At 38.6% G+C, this 19,115-nt stretch overlaps 1 protein-coding gene across 3 annotated transcripts in view; it reads right to left on the bottom strand.

Annotated features, from left to right (window-relative positions):
* Positions 1 to 19,115, bottom strand: part of LOC109081152 (zinc finger protein 292-like) — a 55,592-nt gene that overhangs the window by 18,362 nt on the left and 18,115 nt on the right. Inside the window, exons 2-5 of one of the 3 annotated variants that reach the window (XM_042742815.1) lie at positions 11,534 to 11,765; positions 11,373 to 11,463; positions 5,387 to 5,522; positions 5,036 to 5,238 (exon numbers count right to left, since the gene is read on the bottom strand). In XM_042742815.1, the coding sequence (XP_042598749.1) occupies positions 5,036 to 5,238; positions 5,387 to 5,522 (339 nt within the window). In that variant the 5' untranslated portion in view covers positions 11,373 to 11,463; positions 11,534 to 11,765. Of the gene's footprint in view, positions 1 to 5,035; positions 5,239 to 5,386; positions 5,523 to 11,372; positions 11,766 to 19,115 lie in introns of those variants that run through there. The other 2 variants (XM_042742814.1, XM_042742817.1) reach the window with 2 other exon arrangements.

The following is a 19,115-nucleotide window of genomic DNA, read 5'->3' as shown; positions in this document are numbered from 1 at the left end:
TCCAAACTTTCATGCATCAAAAAGTACAAAAAACACTTAAAAAGTAAAACCATATGAAATTGAATCTTCTAAGAGACATGATTGCTTTAAATGGATGAACTCGTTAATTATTTATTTTCATTGGCTTTTATTCATATATAAACATTGAGCAATGCACATACACAGAGCTCATCAAATATGTTAAACAGAGAAGCCCTAATGAGGTTTTGCTCACACATCAAGAACGTACAATTGTGCATGCCATATTTACCATGGTTTTGATGAGCTTCATGCATGAGCGTTGATCAAGGACCCAGGGTTCCCACTCTTTTCATGAACACCAGGTTCAAGGACTTTTTAAAGCAACCATTTATTTTATATCAAGCACCTATCAAATTCACACCCCCAGCATATGTAGTGGCTTGAGAAAGACCTTACATTACTTAACATTTCACTTACAGTTAACATTTACATTAAAAATTTCAGAGTAACAATGTTTTGAATATGTAGGTTTAAATTTAGACCATTTTTCAGCAGTTGTGTTCAAAGGAATTTAATGAAATCCACTGAAGTCAGCACTGGTAATAATTACATTCAATTTCTAAAATATTGATAAAATATGCATCAAACTGGTTTTTGCTTTATTACATTTACAAAATTTAAATTTGAAAAGAATTTCTCGATTTTTTTTAATTAATAAAAAATGGTTAAATATTGTAATAACATGGTAAAACCTGTTAAAAATTTTTGCACATTCACTCAAAAGAGACGTTACTCATTAATAAATAAAACTCGTCAATGCAAATCTTTTTTAATCTCTGACCAAGAGGAATGCAGCTGCTTAAAACGTTATGAACGTGCAAATCTGAATATTTTGAAAATATTTAATGAACATGGCCAAAAAATATAAAGAAAATAAAATAAAAAAATAGGACTTTCTATTTGCTTTTAAACTGTAAACGCTTTTCACTAAGCTGTTCTGCTTTTTTTTTTTTTTTTTTTTTTTTTTACAAGTTCTACATTTTTCTCCTTGGCTCCATGTTGCAGTAAGTTTTGGGAGTGCATTTTTAGTCCATCTCCTATCCTGAAAAGTCTGTCTTGCAGAGACTAACAAACATGAGCTCCTAAAACTTACTATCAGATTCTGGAAGATAAATTCTTCAAACAGTTTGGTACAAGAGGATGTGGTGCTTGTCCATCAAGAGTCACTCTAAACTTATCTGTTCATAAAGCCTATAAAAATAGTCTTGTATGTATTTCACAACACTTCAGAATGTTATTCTTATTTAGTAGGGGATTTTTTTTTTTTTTTTATGATTTTTTACCCAAGCAATATCTCTGAGAACCTGACACCTTCTAATTTTGGAGACTCAAGGTTGCAGTTAATTCTTCACATTAATTCTTAATTGTTTTGTAGTTAACGTGTCTTTTCTTCTCAACCTGTTTTTTTCTGACCCTGCTGACCCACTGAGAATTTTGCTGACCAATGGTCATGCCTTAACTTTAAAATTTCTGTATTGCATTAGTTTTTAATATTTCTTATGGGATTTTAATCATTTTTCTCTTCTCAGTCTGAGTTAAATTGCTTTTTTGGCTCATTTCTTCCAAAAAAGAAAACCAGCCTATTAATTCTGCACACCTTAATAAGGAGTTTTTCATTTCCAGCCTTCATGGACAATTATATATCACTTCTAAATGATTAAATACAAAAAAAATAGTAGTTATTAAGATTAATGTGGTTTGGAATTGGTAAAATGTGCGTGAAAAAAAAATATATAATCAGAATATCAACATGCCTAATAATTATGCACGCACTTTAAGATGTACTCCCTATACACAGAGTGTGCGTGATCACAAAAGTGTTAAGCGAGCACTCATTCAAATGCAATTTCAATGCCCCGCATATTGATAGCAGCTCCCTGATGTGCAAAAATTATATACAATATTAATATTAGTGCGAAGCAGCTGAGCTGTTACTATATTTGGAAATATTTTCATTAAAGAAATAGAGCAAAATCAGGCAGTACTTGTTAAATCAATATGACATTTGCAAACTCTCTTATAAATAACTATTAAAAGCTGTCACTCTCCTTATCGCGATCTGTGGGTGCACAGAAAATGAGAGCGCGCGAGTGAGTTCTTAAGACTCAAAAGCATGTGCAAATGATACATTCCTTCATCTGTCATTGCGTTCTAAGTGCGGAACCTGCAGGAATGAGTAGAATTATTAATAATAATAATTATAAATATATAATAATAAATCCCACGCTGATATTCAAGCCCTTTTTCCATGTTCTCTGCTAATAACCCGACTGAATGAAGCAGTGGCGTCACTATGTTGTCACTGCGAAGCAGCAGCCATGGCGGGGATGATTTTTGGTGTGCTGCCAGAACAACAACAACAACTAAATGTTTCTTTTCTCCTAATTTTTTTTTCAATTAAAGGAAATCTGTCGTAGCGACGGAAAACTTTAATCCCTTCATAAACAAATGTTATTTCAAATTTAATTCAAGCACTTTTAAGGACCTATGTTTTTCAAGTACTTTCCAGGCCTTGAATCCATGTCTGAAATTCAAGTACTTTCACTTTCACAGTGGGAACCCTGCAAGGATGAGAGAATATTAAAAATCTTCATTTGTGCTCCGAAGATGAACAAAAACCTTCTGGGTTTGGAACAACATGAATAAATGATGACAGAATTTTAATTGTTGGGTGAACTAACCCTTCAACTAATAACAACACAGACCACAAGGCGATTTGCCTTTAAAGGGTCATGAAACCCTAAAACATATGTTAGTATTTCATGACAATGACAGCAGCTCAGTCATACTTTTGTGACGTGTGAGAACATGATTGGTTTTTGTGCATCAAGCAAGCAAGTCTTTGTTTACCAAATTTAATGTAGATGCACTGATCAGTGTTCATATCAGAATAAAAACCTTTATTAAATCTGTTCATCATAAGTGATCATGTCTCTTCAGGAGACTTGGATTAAACTGCTCAATTCATATGGATTACTCAGGCATGTGATCAACTAGGGACAAAACAGAAAATCTGACCACGCCACACTCCATGCCCACAATCCATGCCCCATCACTCATTATTAAAAATATATATTTTAGCACATTAAAATATATATCTTATATTGTAAAAACACATACTGTGCTGTAAAAAATAAAAAGCAACATTTGATAATCATGACAACAATATAATATTATAATAAAGTACTATAATATATTATAGTAAAGTATATAGAATTATAATTATTATTATAAAAGTACCTGCCAAAAATTTAGAAACATTACAATTATTAATGATTTTGAAGTAACTGATCTTCTGCCCATCAAGACCAATTACAAATACAAAAACAGTTTTCAATTGTAATACATTATAAAATGTAATGTTATTCCTGTGATGCAAAGCAGAATTTTCTTCATCATTACTCCAGTTTTCAGTGTCACACGATCTTTCAGAAATCATTACAATTTATTTGACTCTCAAGAAACATTTCTGATTATTATCAATGTTAATGTTTTTTTTTGCTGCTTCATATTTTGTGTGGACATGTTGATGCACTTTATTTTTCAGGATTTTTTGATGAATATAAAGTAATGAACAACATTTATTTGCATTTATTAAATATAAATTCACTCACTTCACTCACTTTTTGTCGCAAAATGGTTTCTTCTCTCTCTTTTTAAGATCTTTTACAAATTTAAAACTTATACAAATGTTTCAACAAAAACATTTTTATCAACAAAAATATTAAGCAGCAAAACAGTTTCTAACATTTATAATAATGAGAAATGTTTCTCAGCATATTAGAATGATTTCTGAAGGATTATGTGACACTGAAACTTTTTTGTAAACAACAACAGATTTATAAACGCTTCTCATGATGAATGTTGCGTTCACAAATGCAAATTAAATCAGCTCAAACCAAGCGCAGCACTAACAGTCAATCGAAACCGAAAACAGTACTGTAACGGCAGACATGTAGCGAGCCACACTACAGCCTATTATATAATTACAGCACAACCGTTGTGAATTTTATGACAGCACTACCAATTTCAAATTCTCACCGCAATTCATAAAAAGTCACCGGGTCAAGTAACACGTTTCAGAGATGATTCTGCTCTCATTTGGTGTTTTGAATCATTTGAATGCTTTAACTATCCTGCAGATGGCGCTGCAAACTCGTGCAGCTCTCTCAGGACCATTCCGTCCATGATGTTTCTTTCTGCAGTTTATTTAGGTAATAGCGTAATGTCATTTGCGCAATTTCAATCATCACGCAGTAACCAACCTACAACCCCCCCCACAACCAAAAAAAAACCTCGGATCTACACGAATCACATGGGTCATCCCTCAGATGTTGGAAAATATGGAAATCCGTATTCATACAGAAAAATCACATCCCTGTTACTTTTATTTCTTTAACTTTGAAGCCTCAAGTTTTGGTGGAATGGACTGTCAACAGAGGGAAAGAAATTTCACAGATTGCATTAAAAATATCCTAATTTGCGTTTCAAAGATTGCATTAAAAATATCCTAATTTGCGTTTCAAAGATGAACAAAAGTTTTGGATTGGTTTGGAACAGCATGAGGGTGTAACCCTTTAAGCATGATGGTGATACCAACATGATGCAGAAACATGCAGGCCAAGATATTTGGATAATTTGGATATGATGAAGATATTTATCAGAATCCTTGGCAAAAGTCAGGAAAAAAACTTTTTATAATAGAATGACTGTTGCCTGTAAAACATAAAAAAAAAAAAAAAAAAGTGTTTTAAGGGCCTTTTAAGGACCCTAAGAGGTGACTGAAAAGCTAAATTCAATAAGTCCATTATTTCAATAAATACAGCCCACTCGGGCATACAGCTATAATTGTTATTAATTGTTATATTGTTAAAACTGATATAAGGAACACAAACAGCCTGGCTATAATTTCAAATAAAACAAAAAATGTGAAAGAGCAGAAATAAAACTCAAAATATGCTTAAACTTCAGCAATAATGCCAAGTAGAGAGACTTTTTTTAAAAGGACCCTTACCTCTTGCATAAGCTCTTCTTGCGGCTTTATTTCACACAGACATACGAGGTAGATTTGTTTGAAGTTCTTTTTGCCTCCAAATTCTGGAAACTCTGCGCAGGTCTTAGCTAGTCTTGCAGCTTTTTCCATATGCTTCTGTTTCATTAGGTGCTTTATACGCATATGAAGTAGTTCAGGTCCTTCTCGAGATAAAAACTCATGTACTATGGAAGACGCACATTCAATCAAGTTAACAACAATGGCAGTACAATTATAAATTAATGTTATTACCAAAATATGGAAATAAATAAGATAATAAGAACAAATAGAACATTTAAATAAGAAAGTTATAGACAGTAGAATACATTTCACCTTTCTGTACATTAGTGATGTCACTTGAGAGAAGGCTACAAAGCGTGGTGTTGGACCACACACCATTTTCCTCTGCTAGAGTCAACAGGGTGTGAAACTGTGAGTTTCCATGTGCCTGAAGAATGCCATGAGCCATCTGCATTAAGAGAAATCAACAACACACTCATAATACAAGCACTGTAGTGGTAAAGGGTCATCTAACTGGCCAAGCCCAAGGTTAAGATAAATACACAATAATTCCACAAAGAATTATGATTTTATTGTAATTGAAAACTTGCAAAAAACATTAACTATACATGGAAAGTTAAACATTCAAAGTCCTTGAACATGCAAAACAATTACACACAACAAAAAAAATTTGTCATATATATCGTAATATATGGTTGGAAACCAGACACAAATGAATGGAAATGTCCACTGCATCCTGAGACACGTTCTAATTTATTTTAACTTGACATGGTGCATTAAAATTATTTGAGTATTTGAGAAGACAAAATTACTAACATCCCTTGTAGTTGATTTAAAGCCTAATGAAACATTATTCCAGTAAAATAACTAAGTTAAATTTTACTTCAGTAAAGTACAAATGTACTTAATTTTAATGCATATATGTTATTAAACTAGTAAGAGTACTGATTGGTGGATTTTTTGGCCATTCTATATACTCTATCCTACTAGGGTCTCTGTCCTAGGCCACAGATAGGAGAGAGATTATTATGAACTATTAAGAGTCAACAAATTGAAACTTGATTAAAATGTAATTATGAAGCAAATATGATTTTTATTTACATTAATCAATATTTGTCATTAGTAATTTGCACTCAAGCAGACATTCTAGCTCCACGGATCTCTTGGTTTTTGGCTGATTTTGAGACAGACATGCACATGTAGTTACCATACCAAATTTTTAGATACCTTTGAAATCTCACGATTCTCAATATAAATTCTTTTCAGTTAATATTGATCAAGATTATTCTCAACCTGTCTCCTTGCTTAGTGGGGTTCCACAGGGGTCCATTCTCAGCCAGATTTAGTTTTCTTTGTATATGTTACACTTTTGGTCAATGTTTTCTAAGTATGGAATCTCTTTTCACTTCTATGCAGATAATATGCAAGTGTATCTTCTAGGGGTGCACGTATTCATTCTCTAATGATGCACGTATTCATATTGAACCGTTTGCTATGAGGCTTTCGGTTAGGTGCACATTACAAACTAGTTGATTCGTTGAACTAATCCTATTACATTTGAAAAATAACAGAGCTTTAAGTGTGTGAAATATAATGTTCTCAGTGCCATTGTGCTCAACAAGGCAGCCAAAACGACATTAACAGGCAATGTGCTGTCTGCCCAGTGGTGTAGCGGATGGGCACGCAGAGCAAGCACTGCGAAAGGCCCCGCGACAACCTCCCCTTGCTAGGTTGCGTGGAAAAACAATAATCTTCGCGTGCCAGGAGAGCCAGCTGAAACGTTGATTACTCTCCATTTGTTTTTATTCTCTAGTCAAGTTTGATCTCGCAAGTCTCTGTGAGATCTTGTGTCACTGTGAAATTGTTCCTAGAGTCAACAAGTCTGTGGTCTCACGGTTTGGATGAATTGTCTAGTGTGCGCGTTCAGACGATAATAAGGCTAAAAATAGTTTGAAACCGACTTCATGTCTGTGGCCTGCCATGGTTTTAAAAATTGAATGAAAACTATGAGTCAAGCTGACAAACTTCCCTTTACCATTCCTTAAGTCCAGTTCAGACTACACAATTTTTTGTTGATTACGATATGCAATTTTTGACTCCTAAAATCATGTTATGAACAAGAAACATGTCAGACTACACGTTGCTACCTGACCATTCATTGCTTACTGTGTTTAACAATGTGCGAGCTGTCATCGATACGGCAGGACGGTGACATGAATGTAAACAAACAATGTCTAGTAAAAAGCATGTTTTGCTCAGTCTTGTCATCAGAAAATCCCAAAAATGAAAGAAAGCCTGAGAGCTGACACAAATCTGGATTGCATGAAAAGGACTGTATGGACTGTCAAAAAGGACTGTATGGACTGTCACTTTTTGTGCAGATGTCATTTATAAATGGATTATTTGTAATCAATCATTAACATATTATGGTATGAATAAGTGAAAGTTCAACCGTACCCTATCATGTTTGGACTCCTTTTGCTCCCCATGATGTTGGTAATAATTTGAAAGAGTTTGGTAAAGAAATATTACATGGATAAAATGTTAAAGACACTGTGGCCCTGTTAACACTTGGTATTAAGATGCGGTTTGGTCGACTGGATCACAAGTGGACAAAACGCTAAAAAGGGTGTGAAATGTTTTGAGCTTGTCCACTTACAAAAACTTCCAGAGGTAGTCGAAAATGCATTTGACCGGATTGCTTTTGTGCTGTAGACACTGATGTGGTCGAATGCACCGCCTACTCTCTGCATACTGACCTATTTCATGTGTAATCATTGCGAGACGTACAAGGACGCACACTTATCAGACAGGATTTTAAACTTTGACGGGTCGAATCAGAAGTATTATTTTCACGAAACACGAAAAAGAAACAATGGATCCTCATGGATGGACATCCAGTGAGACCAGGTGCCTCATCTCTGTGTGGGCAGAAGACAAAGTACAGAGAAAACTTGACGACTCCTACTGTAACCGCAATACCGTATTGTGTTTGAGATTAAATGATGAGTGCGCGATAACTTTAGCCCTTGTGTTTTGATGCCAACAGAGGGATCCGCCCATTTACCCTCCTCTTGATGTAATCAGCACCACGGTGGGGTAATCTGGTCAGAAGTGGTCGAAAGTGGACAGAACAGATGGATTAAAATGCCAGTTGTAAACAGTCAAAATCCAACAACAACCACAAACAATACCATAGACAATAATGCATCTTAATACCAAGTATAAACAGGGCCTGTTTAACTTTGTACTCCACTATATGCAAATGAGTTCCACACTAAGGCAGGCAACACCATTGCCACCTCAGACACAAGTGGTCAATCACATATCTGGAATCAAGAGGTGCCAGATTCTAATCTCCTCCTCATCAGAAAGGGATAAAATTATCCTTCCAACAGACACTCCCTGTTCTGAGTCTCTGGTACTTCCAAAGAGACAGTAGCAGATACACTCGTTCTGTGTTTCTGACCTATGTGGTAGGAGGCAATAACAGATACAATGGTTCTGAGCTCCAATCCTGTGAGGGAAAGGACACTACCAGAAACAGCGTTCTGAGTTTCTGGCCTGACGAGGAAAGAGACTTCAAGACCACTAAGGTTCAACTAGGGCTGGGCGGTATATTGAGTTTGTATGATATATCAATATTTTTTTTTATAAGCGATACGATACGAGGTAATACCATTTATATCGATATACAGTAGTTTGATACGACCGCATCTGAAAAGATAGCGGAGGACACAGACTGAGCTGCTGCGGAGAAAGTGCATAATCCAGTTTGTTCTAAACATGTGACAAGTTTCATATTGAGGCCTTTAAAAACTGGTAAGACTATATAGTTATAGTTTTGCATAGTTTAAGCGGCTCGGCCTGTCAGATGCTCTGTTTAATGTGTTTGAGATTAATGTATACTTTGCATTTCACAGGTATATTCTCCATCTTGCTTTGCGATTCTCCTAAACTTTTTGCTAAACTTCACAGAATTCAGTGAAAGAGCGTTGCCGCACGCATGCGTGCCAAACAGACAGATCCCAATTAAATGAGCACAATAATTCTGACTAAAATATACAGTTCGCTGAAATATTTGTAGTTGGACAATAAATGTGACATGTAGAATTAAAAGTCAGTCTATTTTTATGATAGCACTGACTGTAAAGTGGCTGTAATGGGGTAATCAAAATAGCCTAACACAACTCTGCTTTTGATCTTATTTATTTTCATTTTTAGTTTAGTGACTTTAACTTCCACTTTTAAAGCCTTATTTTTGTTTTTAGATTGCAATGTTACAATGTTAGAATGAAATGTGATTTTACTTTTAAAATCTTTTTACATTATCTTTATTTGTTTTCATAGCCTTTAATAAGTATTGTTTTGTTGGACAACATTGGGCAGTAAGTGAAATACCTCTATATATTAAATACAGATTTTTAAAAATCGAAATACAAAAATGAAAATAATGAGATATATACCATATATCTGTATATATCGATGCAACTCTATGCCCTCCCCACTGCATGCAATCTGCATCACCAGTGGAAGACGTCTCTACTGCCGGAATGATCACCGACAGTGGAATCTAATGACTGATTTATACTTCTGCATCCGACATACGCCGTAGGCTGTGCGTTGGTTTTCATTTATGGTCCTGCGTCATTCTGCATCAACATGCAATTACACATGCTAGTCTGCAGTGTCCATGGGAATGTTGCTTGTGTATCTCACAGTACCATGGCAAAAGACGAAGCAGCAGCAGCTATGCCTATGGCGTAGCTACAGTGTAGGTTCAACGGAGAAGCATAAATCAGCCTTAACTATAAACTTGCAAAATCTAGAAGGGGATTTAGGTAATTTAATTTTCCATACAAAAAATATAATAGTGTGATTGCTAAAGTAGTCAGACATTACACCTGCCTTTAAATATCTATTAGGATGTGAAACAAGAATCCAATCAAGAAGGGATTGTGCTCGAGCACTAACTCTAGTAGGCTCAGTAATTAGTTGGGTAAGATTTAAACTATTAAATATTTTTTTCTTTATCAGATGATTTATCCGACCAATTCTTTTTGAAATCACCAAATAATATTATTTATTTTTTTATCAAAAATAGAATTAATGGTAGATAACAGACAATTAAATGACTCCACTGGTGAAGAAGTTGGTCTGTATATGCTTCCAATAGTTATACATTTATTTAAATTAAAAATTACCTGAACAAAAATCCATTTAAAATATAGAGGATCGAATTAAGGTATAATCAGTTCAGATACAAGACCATTAGAAACATATATAGACACACCTCCACCCCTGGAGCACCTATCATATCTATAAATAACATAATTGGTCAAATTTATCTCTATCTGCTTATCTGCTATTTAGCCATGTTTCAGAGAGTGTGACAATATCAGGGTTATTCAAATCAATCCACACACGAAGTAAATCAATTTTGCGCACAAGGTTTCTAATATTCAAATGAATTATTTTTAACCCTTTTAACCCCATTTAACCCCATTTAACATCAACCAACATGAAAAAATAACATAATAATAATGACAGTGATCAGATATGAAATCAAAAAACAACTAAATCCAAAAAAACATTACAAGTGTGCAGAAACTACAAAATAGATTAATCACAACAAGATAAACAAACAACACATATAAATACAAAAAAAAAATTAAAAGAAGTACCACAACACTGCTCAAGAGTGACCCAGCTACCCCAGACCCCATAACCCAAGGTATTCCAGTGAGCAAAACCAGATGTAGAACCGTCAATGTAGAACCGTAAAAAAAAGAAAAGAAAAAACCCTCAACTCAAGATGCTATATTATTAAGAATAGCAATAAAGCATAGCTTTATAAGGTGGAAAAGGAAAAAAAGAAAAGAAAAGAAAAGAAAAAACTAACACCTTCAAATTCCATCTTTCCAAAATAATATTATTTCTAGGCATCACTAATACAATTAATAAGAGACTGTGATTACAGTAAAGTAATTAACTCCATTTAGCCTCAAAATCAAGCAGCAGCCTCAGATCTGAGATCTGAGATGACATGAAAACAGCTTCAGCTTCTTTATGACTGTTGAAACGTTGCTGTTTACTAGGGCTGGGAATTGTCAGGGAGTCATCACAAGCACCTCAGTCTCCACCCACTACACTCACCAGATCCCAATCACCTGATTAGTAAGCACCGCCACCTGTTAGCACTCATCAGCAGCACTATATCCTCGCACTCCTCCTGAACACTTACTGTCTGGTCTCAATCATTCCCTGCTTGACATACCGGACTCTAATTTGTGCTTACCTATTCCAATAGTTACCCCTTCTCTCTGCTCCTCAATCTCCACCGTTCCGGAACTCCACCGTCTCTCTGCACCTTCCACCCCACGGATTCCCTGGAAAGGAACTGGACATTACCATACAGATAAGTCCCTTAAAGACTTATCCCACACCCTGCTCTCTTACCTGGATTCTCCTTGCTCTGTGTTCAATAAACCAGCTGTTTGTATCTTCACCTTACCTCTGTGTCTATCTGCTGACAGAAGACCAGAACTGGACCGAAGACCGGAGATGTAGTACCCGAGCCCCATGGCTCCAGACCCCCTCGAGGAGCTGGTCAGTGCTATACGAATGGCACTCTCTCTCCGGTCACACCACCTCAGTCTGCCTCTGCCAGTCCCATGGCCATCCCTGCCACCTAATCGAGTGAGGCGGTTGAATGTAGCAGTTTTCTTCTTCAAGTCTCTCTCTATATTGAGATGCAATCCCCCCCAAAAAATGTTTTCTACTGAACATTCTAAAGTGACCTTTCTAATCTTCCTGTTAGCAGGACGAGCTCTGCTCTGGGCACGAGCCATCTGGAATTCGTAGAGAACACTAATTAACTTGTTCGATGCTTTCTCTTCCCACTTCAAGGAGGTTTTCAACGAGACCGCTTTACTCACTGCTTACTGACAGGGTTTGGATCCACAGATCAGAGCACAAACGGCGATATACGATGACAGTGTCGGCCTGGAGAGCTTCATGGATAATGCCGTAAGTATCTCCAAACGTCTCAAGGCATGTCAACCTGACAAAACCGCTCATTCACCAACCTCACCAGCTGCCTGTCCTCCAGTACCAGAACCGATGCAGCTTAACACAAATCGCCTCTCACGCGCGGAGCGTACCCAACATATAGCCTCTGGGTTATGTCTGTACTGTGGAGTCCCGGGGCATTACATTAAGATGTGCCCCTCTCGTCCCCCACTCCCAGCGGTGAGTACTCTCCAATTTGAGCCTGCTATATCTACCCTGCCCTTGTTAACTGTCCAACTACTCACATCAAGTTATTCAATTTCAGTACCAGCCCTCGTGGACTCTGGGTCCTCCGGCAATTTTATCTCACAAACCCTCCTAAGACAGCTCAAATTACCCCACAAAGAGACAAGCTCTAGATCTCAAGATCAAGACCATCCAAGGAAAGCCTCTCGGGCGTGGATACATCAAGTTCCGGTCTCCACTGATCACTCTACAAGTGGGCTGTCTACATCGAGAAACAATCTCCTTTCTGGTACTGGAGGGATCCACCGTGGATATCGTCTTGGGACGCCCCGGTTATCACAACACTCAACTGAAGTCAGATGGGAGTCCAGCGAGATACTCCGATGGAGTGAGGCATGTTTCCAAAGTTCTGGGTCTCCAACATTCCGGTGCCCCGAGTCAAGAACCCCAGTCTTCAAATTCACTCCACCCTCGTGGAAAGCCCGGAACCACTCGAGGTGCCGAAGATCCCATCTGACTATGCGGCGTTCCAGGACGTGTTCAGCAAACAGGCAGCCACGAAGTTACAACCGCACCGGTCATGGGACTGTGCAATAGACCTGCTGCCTGGAGCTAAACTCCCTAAGGATCGAGTCTATCCCTTGTCCATCCTGGAGCGCAAGGCAATGGAGGAATACATCAAAGAGGCTCTCCAACAACAGTTCATTCGCCCTTCCACCTCCCTGGCTTCGAGCTTTTTCTTCGTGGGAAAGGAGGAGGGTGGCTTGCGGCCCTGCATCGACTACCGGACCCTTAATGAACACCTTCTCGAAGTTGGACCTGCATAGCGCCTACAACCTTGTTCCTATCTGGGAGGGCAACGAGTGGAAGACGGCATTCATCACCCCCTCAGGCCATTATGAATACCAGGTCATGCCATATGGCCTCTCGAACTCACCGTCCGTCTTCCAGGGGTTTATGTACGAGGTGTTCCGGGAGTTCCTTCATAAATTTGTCCTCGTCTACATCGACGACATCCTGATTTACTCCCCGGAACCTGGCCAAACATCGCCATTACATCACGCAGGTCCTACAACAAGTCAGGAAACACCATCTCTACCTGAAGCTCGAGAATTGTTAGTTTCCCCCGCCCCACGGTGCACTTCCTCGGATACATCCTCAGTGCAAATGCCATTCAGATGGACCAGGGGAAGGCCCAAGCTGTCCGTGACTGGCCCCAACCTTAGACAGTTAAGGAACTCCAACGATTCCTAGGCTTTGCCAATTTCTACTGGAGATTCATCCAGAACTTCAGTATCCTCTCATCCCCCCTTACTACTGTGCTCTGTCAGAAACCCAAGTCTCTGTCCTGGAACCCTGAAGCTCGAGCCGCCTTCCAGAACCGAGCGCTGATAACATCTTGGGTTGTCCTTGTCCTCTTTAGTCCGGATGACATGACGTCCCAGTTTTCCAAAAAGAACTTAAAATTTTGATTCGTCTGACCACAGAACAGTTTTACACTTTGCCACAGTCCATTTTAAATGAGCCTTGGCCCAGAGAAAACGCCTGTGCTTCTGGCTTCATGTTTAGATATGGCTTCTTTTTTTAGCCGGCAACAGTGAATGGCACGGTGGATTGTGTTCACCGACAATGTTTTCTGGAAGTATTCCTGAGCCCATGTTGTGATTTCCATTACAGTAGCATTACTGTATGTGATGCAGTGCCGTCTAAGGGCCCGAAGACCACAGGCATCCAGTATGGTTTTCCAGCCTTGACCCTTACGCACAGAGATAGTTCCAGATTCTCTGAATATTTGGATGATATTATGCACTGTAGATGAGGATAACTTCAAACTCTTTGCAATTTTTCTCTGAGAAACTCCTTTCTGATATTGCGCCACTATTTTTCGCTGCAGCATAGGGGGAATTGGTGATCCTCTGCCCATCTTGACTTCTGAGAGACACTGCCACTCTAAGAGGCTATTTTTATACCCAATCATGTTGCCAATTGACCTAATAAATTGCAAATTGGTCCTCCAGCGGTTCCTTATATGTACATTTAACTTTTCCGGCCTCTTATTGCTACCTGTCCCAACTTTTTTGGAATGTGTAGCTCTCATGAAATCCAAAATGAGCCAATATTTGGCATGACATTTCAAAATGTCTCACTTTCAACGTTTGATATATTATCTATATTCTATTGTGAATAAAATATAAGTTTATGAGATTTGTAAATTATTCCATTCCTTTTTTACTTACAATTTGTACAGTGTCCCAACTTTTTTGGAATCAGGGTTTGTAGATGCTTCCACTACCGGTGTGCGGGCAGTACAATCCCAGTACCAGAGAGAGCCTCCATGACTCAATCTTTGCGCCTATTACTCCCAGAAGCTTTCCCCAGCAGAGCGGAATTATGACATCGTTAACTGGGAAATGCTTGCCATCAAGCTGGCTCTGGAGGAATGGTGGCACTGGCTGGAGGGAGCACAACCCTCCTTTACAGTAATCACAGACCACAAGAACCTTCAATATCTTCACAGTGCCAAAAGGTTGAACCCCAGATAAGCCCACTGAGCCCTCTTTACCCGGTTTCAATTCCTTATCACTTACCGACCCAGAGACAAGAATGTCAAGGCAGATTCACTCTCTCGAGTGCATGGTCCTGAAGAAAACCCCACACCTGAACCCATACTCCCTCCAGCCGTCCTCGTAAACACCATCCAGTGGGCACTGGATGACCAAATCCACCTCGCCACTCAGACCGAACCCACTCCGCTGGGAGGCCCAGAAGGTAAAACCTATGTACCTACCTCCTTACGATCCTCCCTTCTGGGTTCCCTTCATGCTTCCCCGGGCTCTTGCCACCCAGGCAGCCAGCGAACTCCCTCGCTCCTCCAAGCTCGGTACTGGTGGCCTAGTATGGCCCAGGACATCTCCCAGTATATCTGTGGATGCTCAGTCTGTGCCATTACCAACACTCCACATCACATGCCCACTGGAAAATTGGTCACATTACCTATTCCTTGTCGTCCCTGGTCCCACATCGGAGTGGACTTTGTGACTGATCTCCCCAACTCAGGTGGGTATACCTGCATTCTCGTTACAGCAGACAGATTCTCCAAAACCTGCAAGTAAATTCCCCTTCGGGGTTTACCCACAGCCCTAGAAACAGTCGAAGCTCTCTTTCATAATGTCTTCCGCAACTTTGGTATCATGGAAGATGTCATCTCTGATCGTGGACCCCACTTCATCTCTCATGTCTGGAGAACTTTCTTCAAGATCCTTGGTGTCACCATGAGCCTGTCCTCAGGATATCACCCCCAGACCAACGGACAGACTGAGCGGAAGATACAGGAGATTGGGAGATATCTCCGGGCCTACTGTCAGGACAACCAACACAGCTGGAACCCATTTCTCCCATGGGCCATGTATGTACAAAATTCCCTTAAGCAAACCATCACTGGCCTCACCCTGTTCCAGTGCATGCTCGGCTACCAACCCCATCTATTCCCCTGGACTAGAGAACCCTCTGATGTTCCAGCTGTAGATCACTGGTTCCGGGCGAGCGAGAGAGTTTGGGACTCCGCTCATGTCCAACTCCAGCAGGAAGTATGGAGACATAAGTCTGGCTCTCCACCTGGGATCTGCGTCTCCGCCTGCCCCGCCAGAAGCTGAGTCCCCGCTACATTGGTCCCTCCACCATGAAGAGGCAGATAAATTAGCTCACCTTTCGTCTTCACCTCCCAGCCCAGTATCATATTCATCCAGCATTCCATGTCTCACTCCTTAAATCTGCCTTTCTCTCTGTCACAGAACCCGACAAGCCAGCAGTACCTCCTCCTCCCGAAATTGTCGAGGAACCCCTAATCTACAGGGTGCAGGATATCTTTGACTCCCGGCGGTGGGGTGGTAACCTAGAATACCTCATCGATTGGGAGGGATACGGGCCGGAGGAAAGATCCTGGGTGGCCTGGGACAATGTACTGGATCTCTCACTTTTGGCCAACTTTCATCAGCAACTCCCTGACCACCCAGAGGCCGTGGGTGACACCGTCGCTGCAGTAGGGCATCAGAAGCCGCCCATGGAGGAAGGGGTACTGTCAGGGAGTCATCACAAGCACCTCAGTCTCCACCTACTACACTCACCAGATCCCAATCACCTGATTACTAAGCACCACCACCTGTCAGCACTCATCAGCAGCACTATAGTTTTTGGATTGTATAGGCCTACATACAAAGCATGCTTGAGTTTATGAATGTAACTAAGATTCTGTTCATGAATATCTGCTCTGGTGTAAATATTTTGAATGTGTTATACCCGTCATTGGTGTTTGCGATCGTCTGAGGTGTAAATATTTCAAGTAAGCTTTAAATATCACTAATAATAATAATATGTGCTATGTGGTAATTGTGTTCTTTTTATGTTATATAAATTAGTACTAGTATCAGTGACCATCACAATAATGTTAATAATGTAGTTTATTTGTGTAAACAGCATGCTTACTTTATTTCAGATGTGAGGATGCAAAAGAACCTGTTGCAAAGTGAGCCAAAGCAAATAAGCAGCCCACTCAGGAACCTGGAACACAGCTTAGACCAAGCGAGGGTCACAATCCCATGAGTCTCTTCAAAAGGTTTTTTTTTTTTTTATGTCCATCAGAGCACATAAACAATATACACTTTGGAAATGCCAGGTATGTGATGTTCATTTATATATTTCAACATGTCACAATACCAGTCAAAAGCTTTTGAACAGTAAGATTTTTAATGTTTTTGTAAATAATTCTCTTCTGCTCACCAAGCCTGCATTTATTTGATCCAAAATATGTAAAGTTGCATTTGCTAAAGCAGTAAAATTGTGAAATATTTTTACTATTTAAAAGAACTGCTTTGTATATTGAATATATTTTAAAATGTAATTTATTCTTGTGATAAAATCTACATTTTCAGCATTATTACTCCAGGTGTAACAATATACACTATGCCAGTAAATATAGAAATTAAAACTTATTTAGCACACAAAGGAAGATAAAGACATTTATCATGTTACAAACAATGCTGTTCTTCTGAAATTTCTATTAACCCCTTTGCGTTCAAGGATCATCAGCGATCCCAGATTATTGTTGTTTCACTTTCACAGCACGTTAAACATCACACTCCGGACAAACTGTGCAATCAGTAGAAAGATTAAAGACTCTAGTTTTGATATTTGACCACTTAATAAAACATTGTTGATAAAACATTGTTGCAGTAACAGTAATTTAGTAATTTATTTCAGGAGTAGGGCTGGGCGATATGTAAAAAAAAAAATTACATCTCGATATTGTCAAATTTTTTCGATATTCGATATATATCTCGATGTGTTTGCATTTAAATAATAAAAAAAGACATGATTTTCTTTTGCCTATTAAAAAAAAAAAAACAACAAAAACAATTTAGATTGAACAGCTTGTTTCACACTTTTTTGTTATGTATATAATTCCACATGTGTTAATTCATAGTATTGATGCCTTCAGTGTGAATCTACAATTTTCATAGTCATGTAAAAAAACAAAAAACTCTTTGAATGAGAAGGTGTGTCCAAACTTTTGGTCTGTACTGTATATACACACACACACACACACACACACACACACATATATATACATATATATATATGAATGAATACCAAAGACTTTTGCACTCTCTCTGTCTATATTATGAAATACTGGTAAATATAACAGTGAAATTCCATAATAGTAATTCCAAACAGCCATAGCCTATGTTTCTCTATTCAAACATTAATGGTCGAGTAAGTACATTTATTCAGTGATCATAATCGCAAACAATACAGTCAAGATCTCATGACAGAGCACAGACCGGCTGAATGACGCTTTCATTAGATCGCTAAAATCCAGCTTGTTTGTTTTACAGATCATCGTCAGCAGCGCTTCCGCAATGGAGTGAGCACGTGCGCATGGTTGCAAGATTGCTTAAAATAAGCAAACACCGGGCAGAAAATGTATCCTTGTCACAGCGAAGCTCTGGTTCGAGGATTTAAACTCTTGTTATCTGGCAACCGCTCTCATGAAAGTTCTCGTAGTAGAGGCGCGTAGAGCACTCCGCAGTTACATGTTCCTTTTTTGAATGTTCGGCACATTCTTTTGGGAAAGTGTGCTTGAATTTGAAATATTTGATATTTTTTACATTTTACATCATTGTCAAAATTATTCTGATATTATCGCTAATATTCGATACATCACCCAGCCCTAGTCAGGAGTGCAAAATATTAAATCTGTATTATGTCAAATTCTGAATAGAAATTCACCATGCATTCATATCCTGTCACGTCAGCAGTGGTTTATTTGTGTTCACATAGATTCACTGAACAGCGTCAATAAGGGATTATAGTCCAAAGATGCATGTACATGGAGATATATGGATACATTTACTCATGTTTACTTCATATTTCTTCTGACAGAATCATAATTTCTATTCATTTTCCACTGATTTACGTGATCTGATGATAATTAGCCGCTCCCAGCACTGTCTCTGTGTGTGTACTCCTCTGTGTTTGTGCTGTGACTCAGACAAACTCTGATTTGTTCTCGCCTTGTCAATCTTTTGTGTCTCATAACAAGACAACGTCGCATCGTGTCACATGCTTCCTTCACTCTTCCGCATTGATATCTGACCACAACAACACAGAGAAACCTCTGTACCCACGAAATATCCAAATAATAAACATGATTACGATAGTATATGGTTTGTATGTAATTTTCTTGAGATCTGAGGCATTTATATAACAACAATTATTTTGCACATAT

This window comes from Cyprinus carpio, chromosome B17 (assembly GCF_018340385.1).
Source record: "Cyprinus carpio isolate SPL01 chromosome B17, ASM1834038v1, whole genome shotgun sequence".
In the NCBI taxonomy this organism is placed as follows: Eukaryota; Metazoa; Chordata; class Actinopteri; order Cypriniformes; family Cyprinidae; genus Cyprinus; species Cyprinus carpio.
This window is presented reverse-complemented; position numbering and strand designations above follow the sequence as displayed.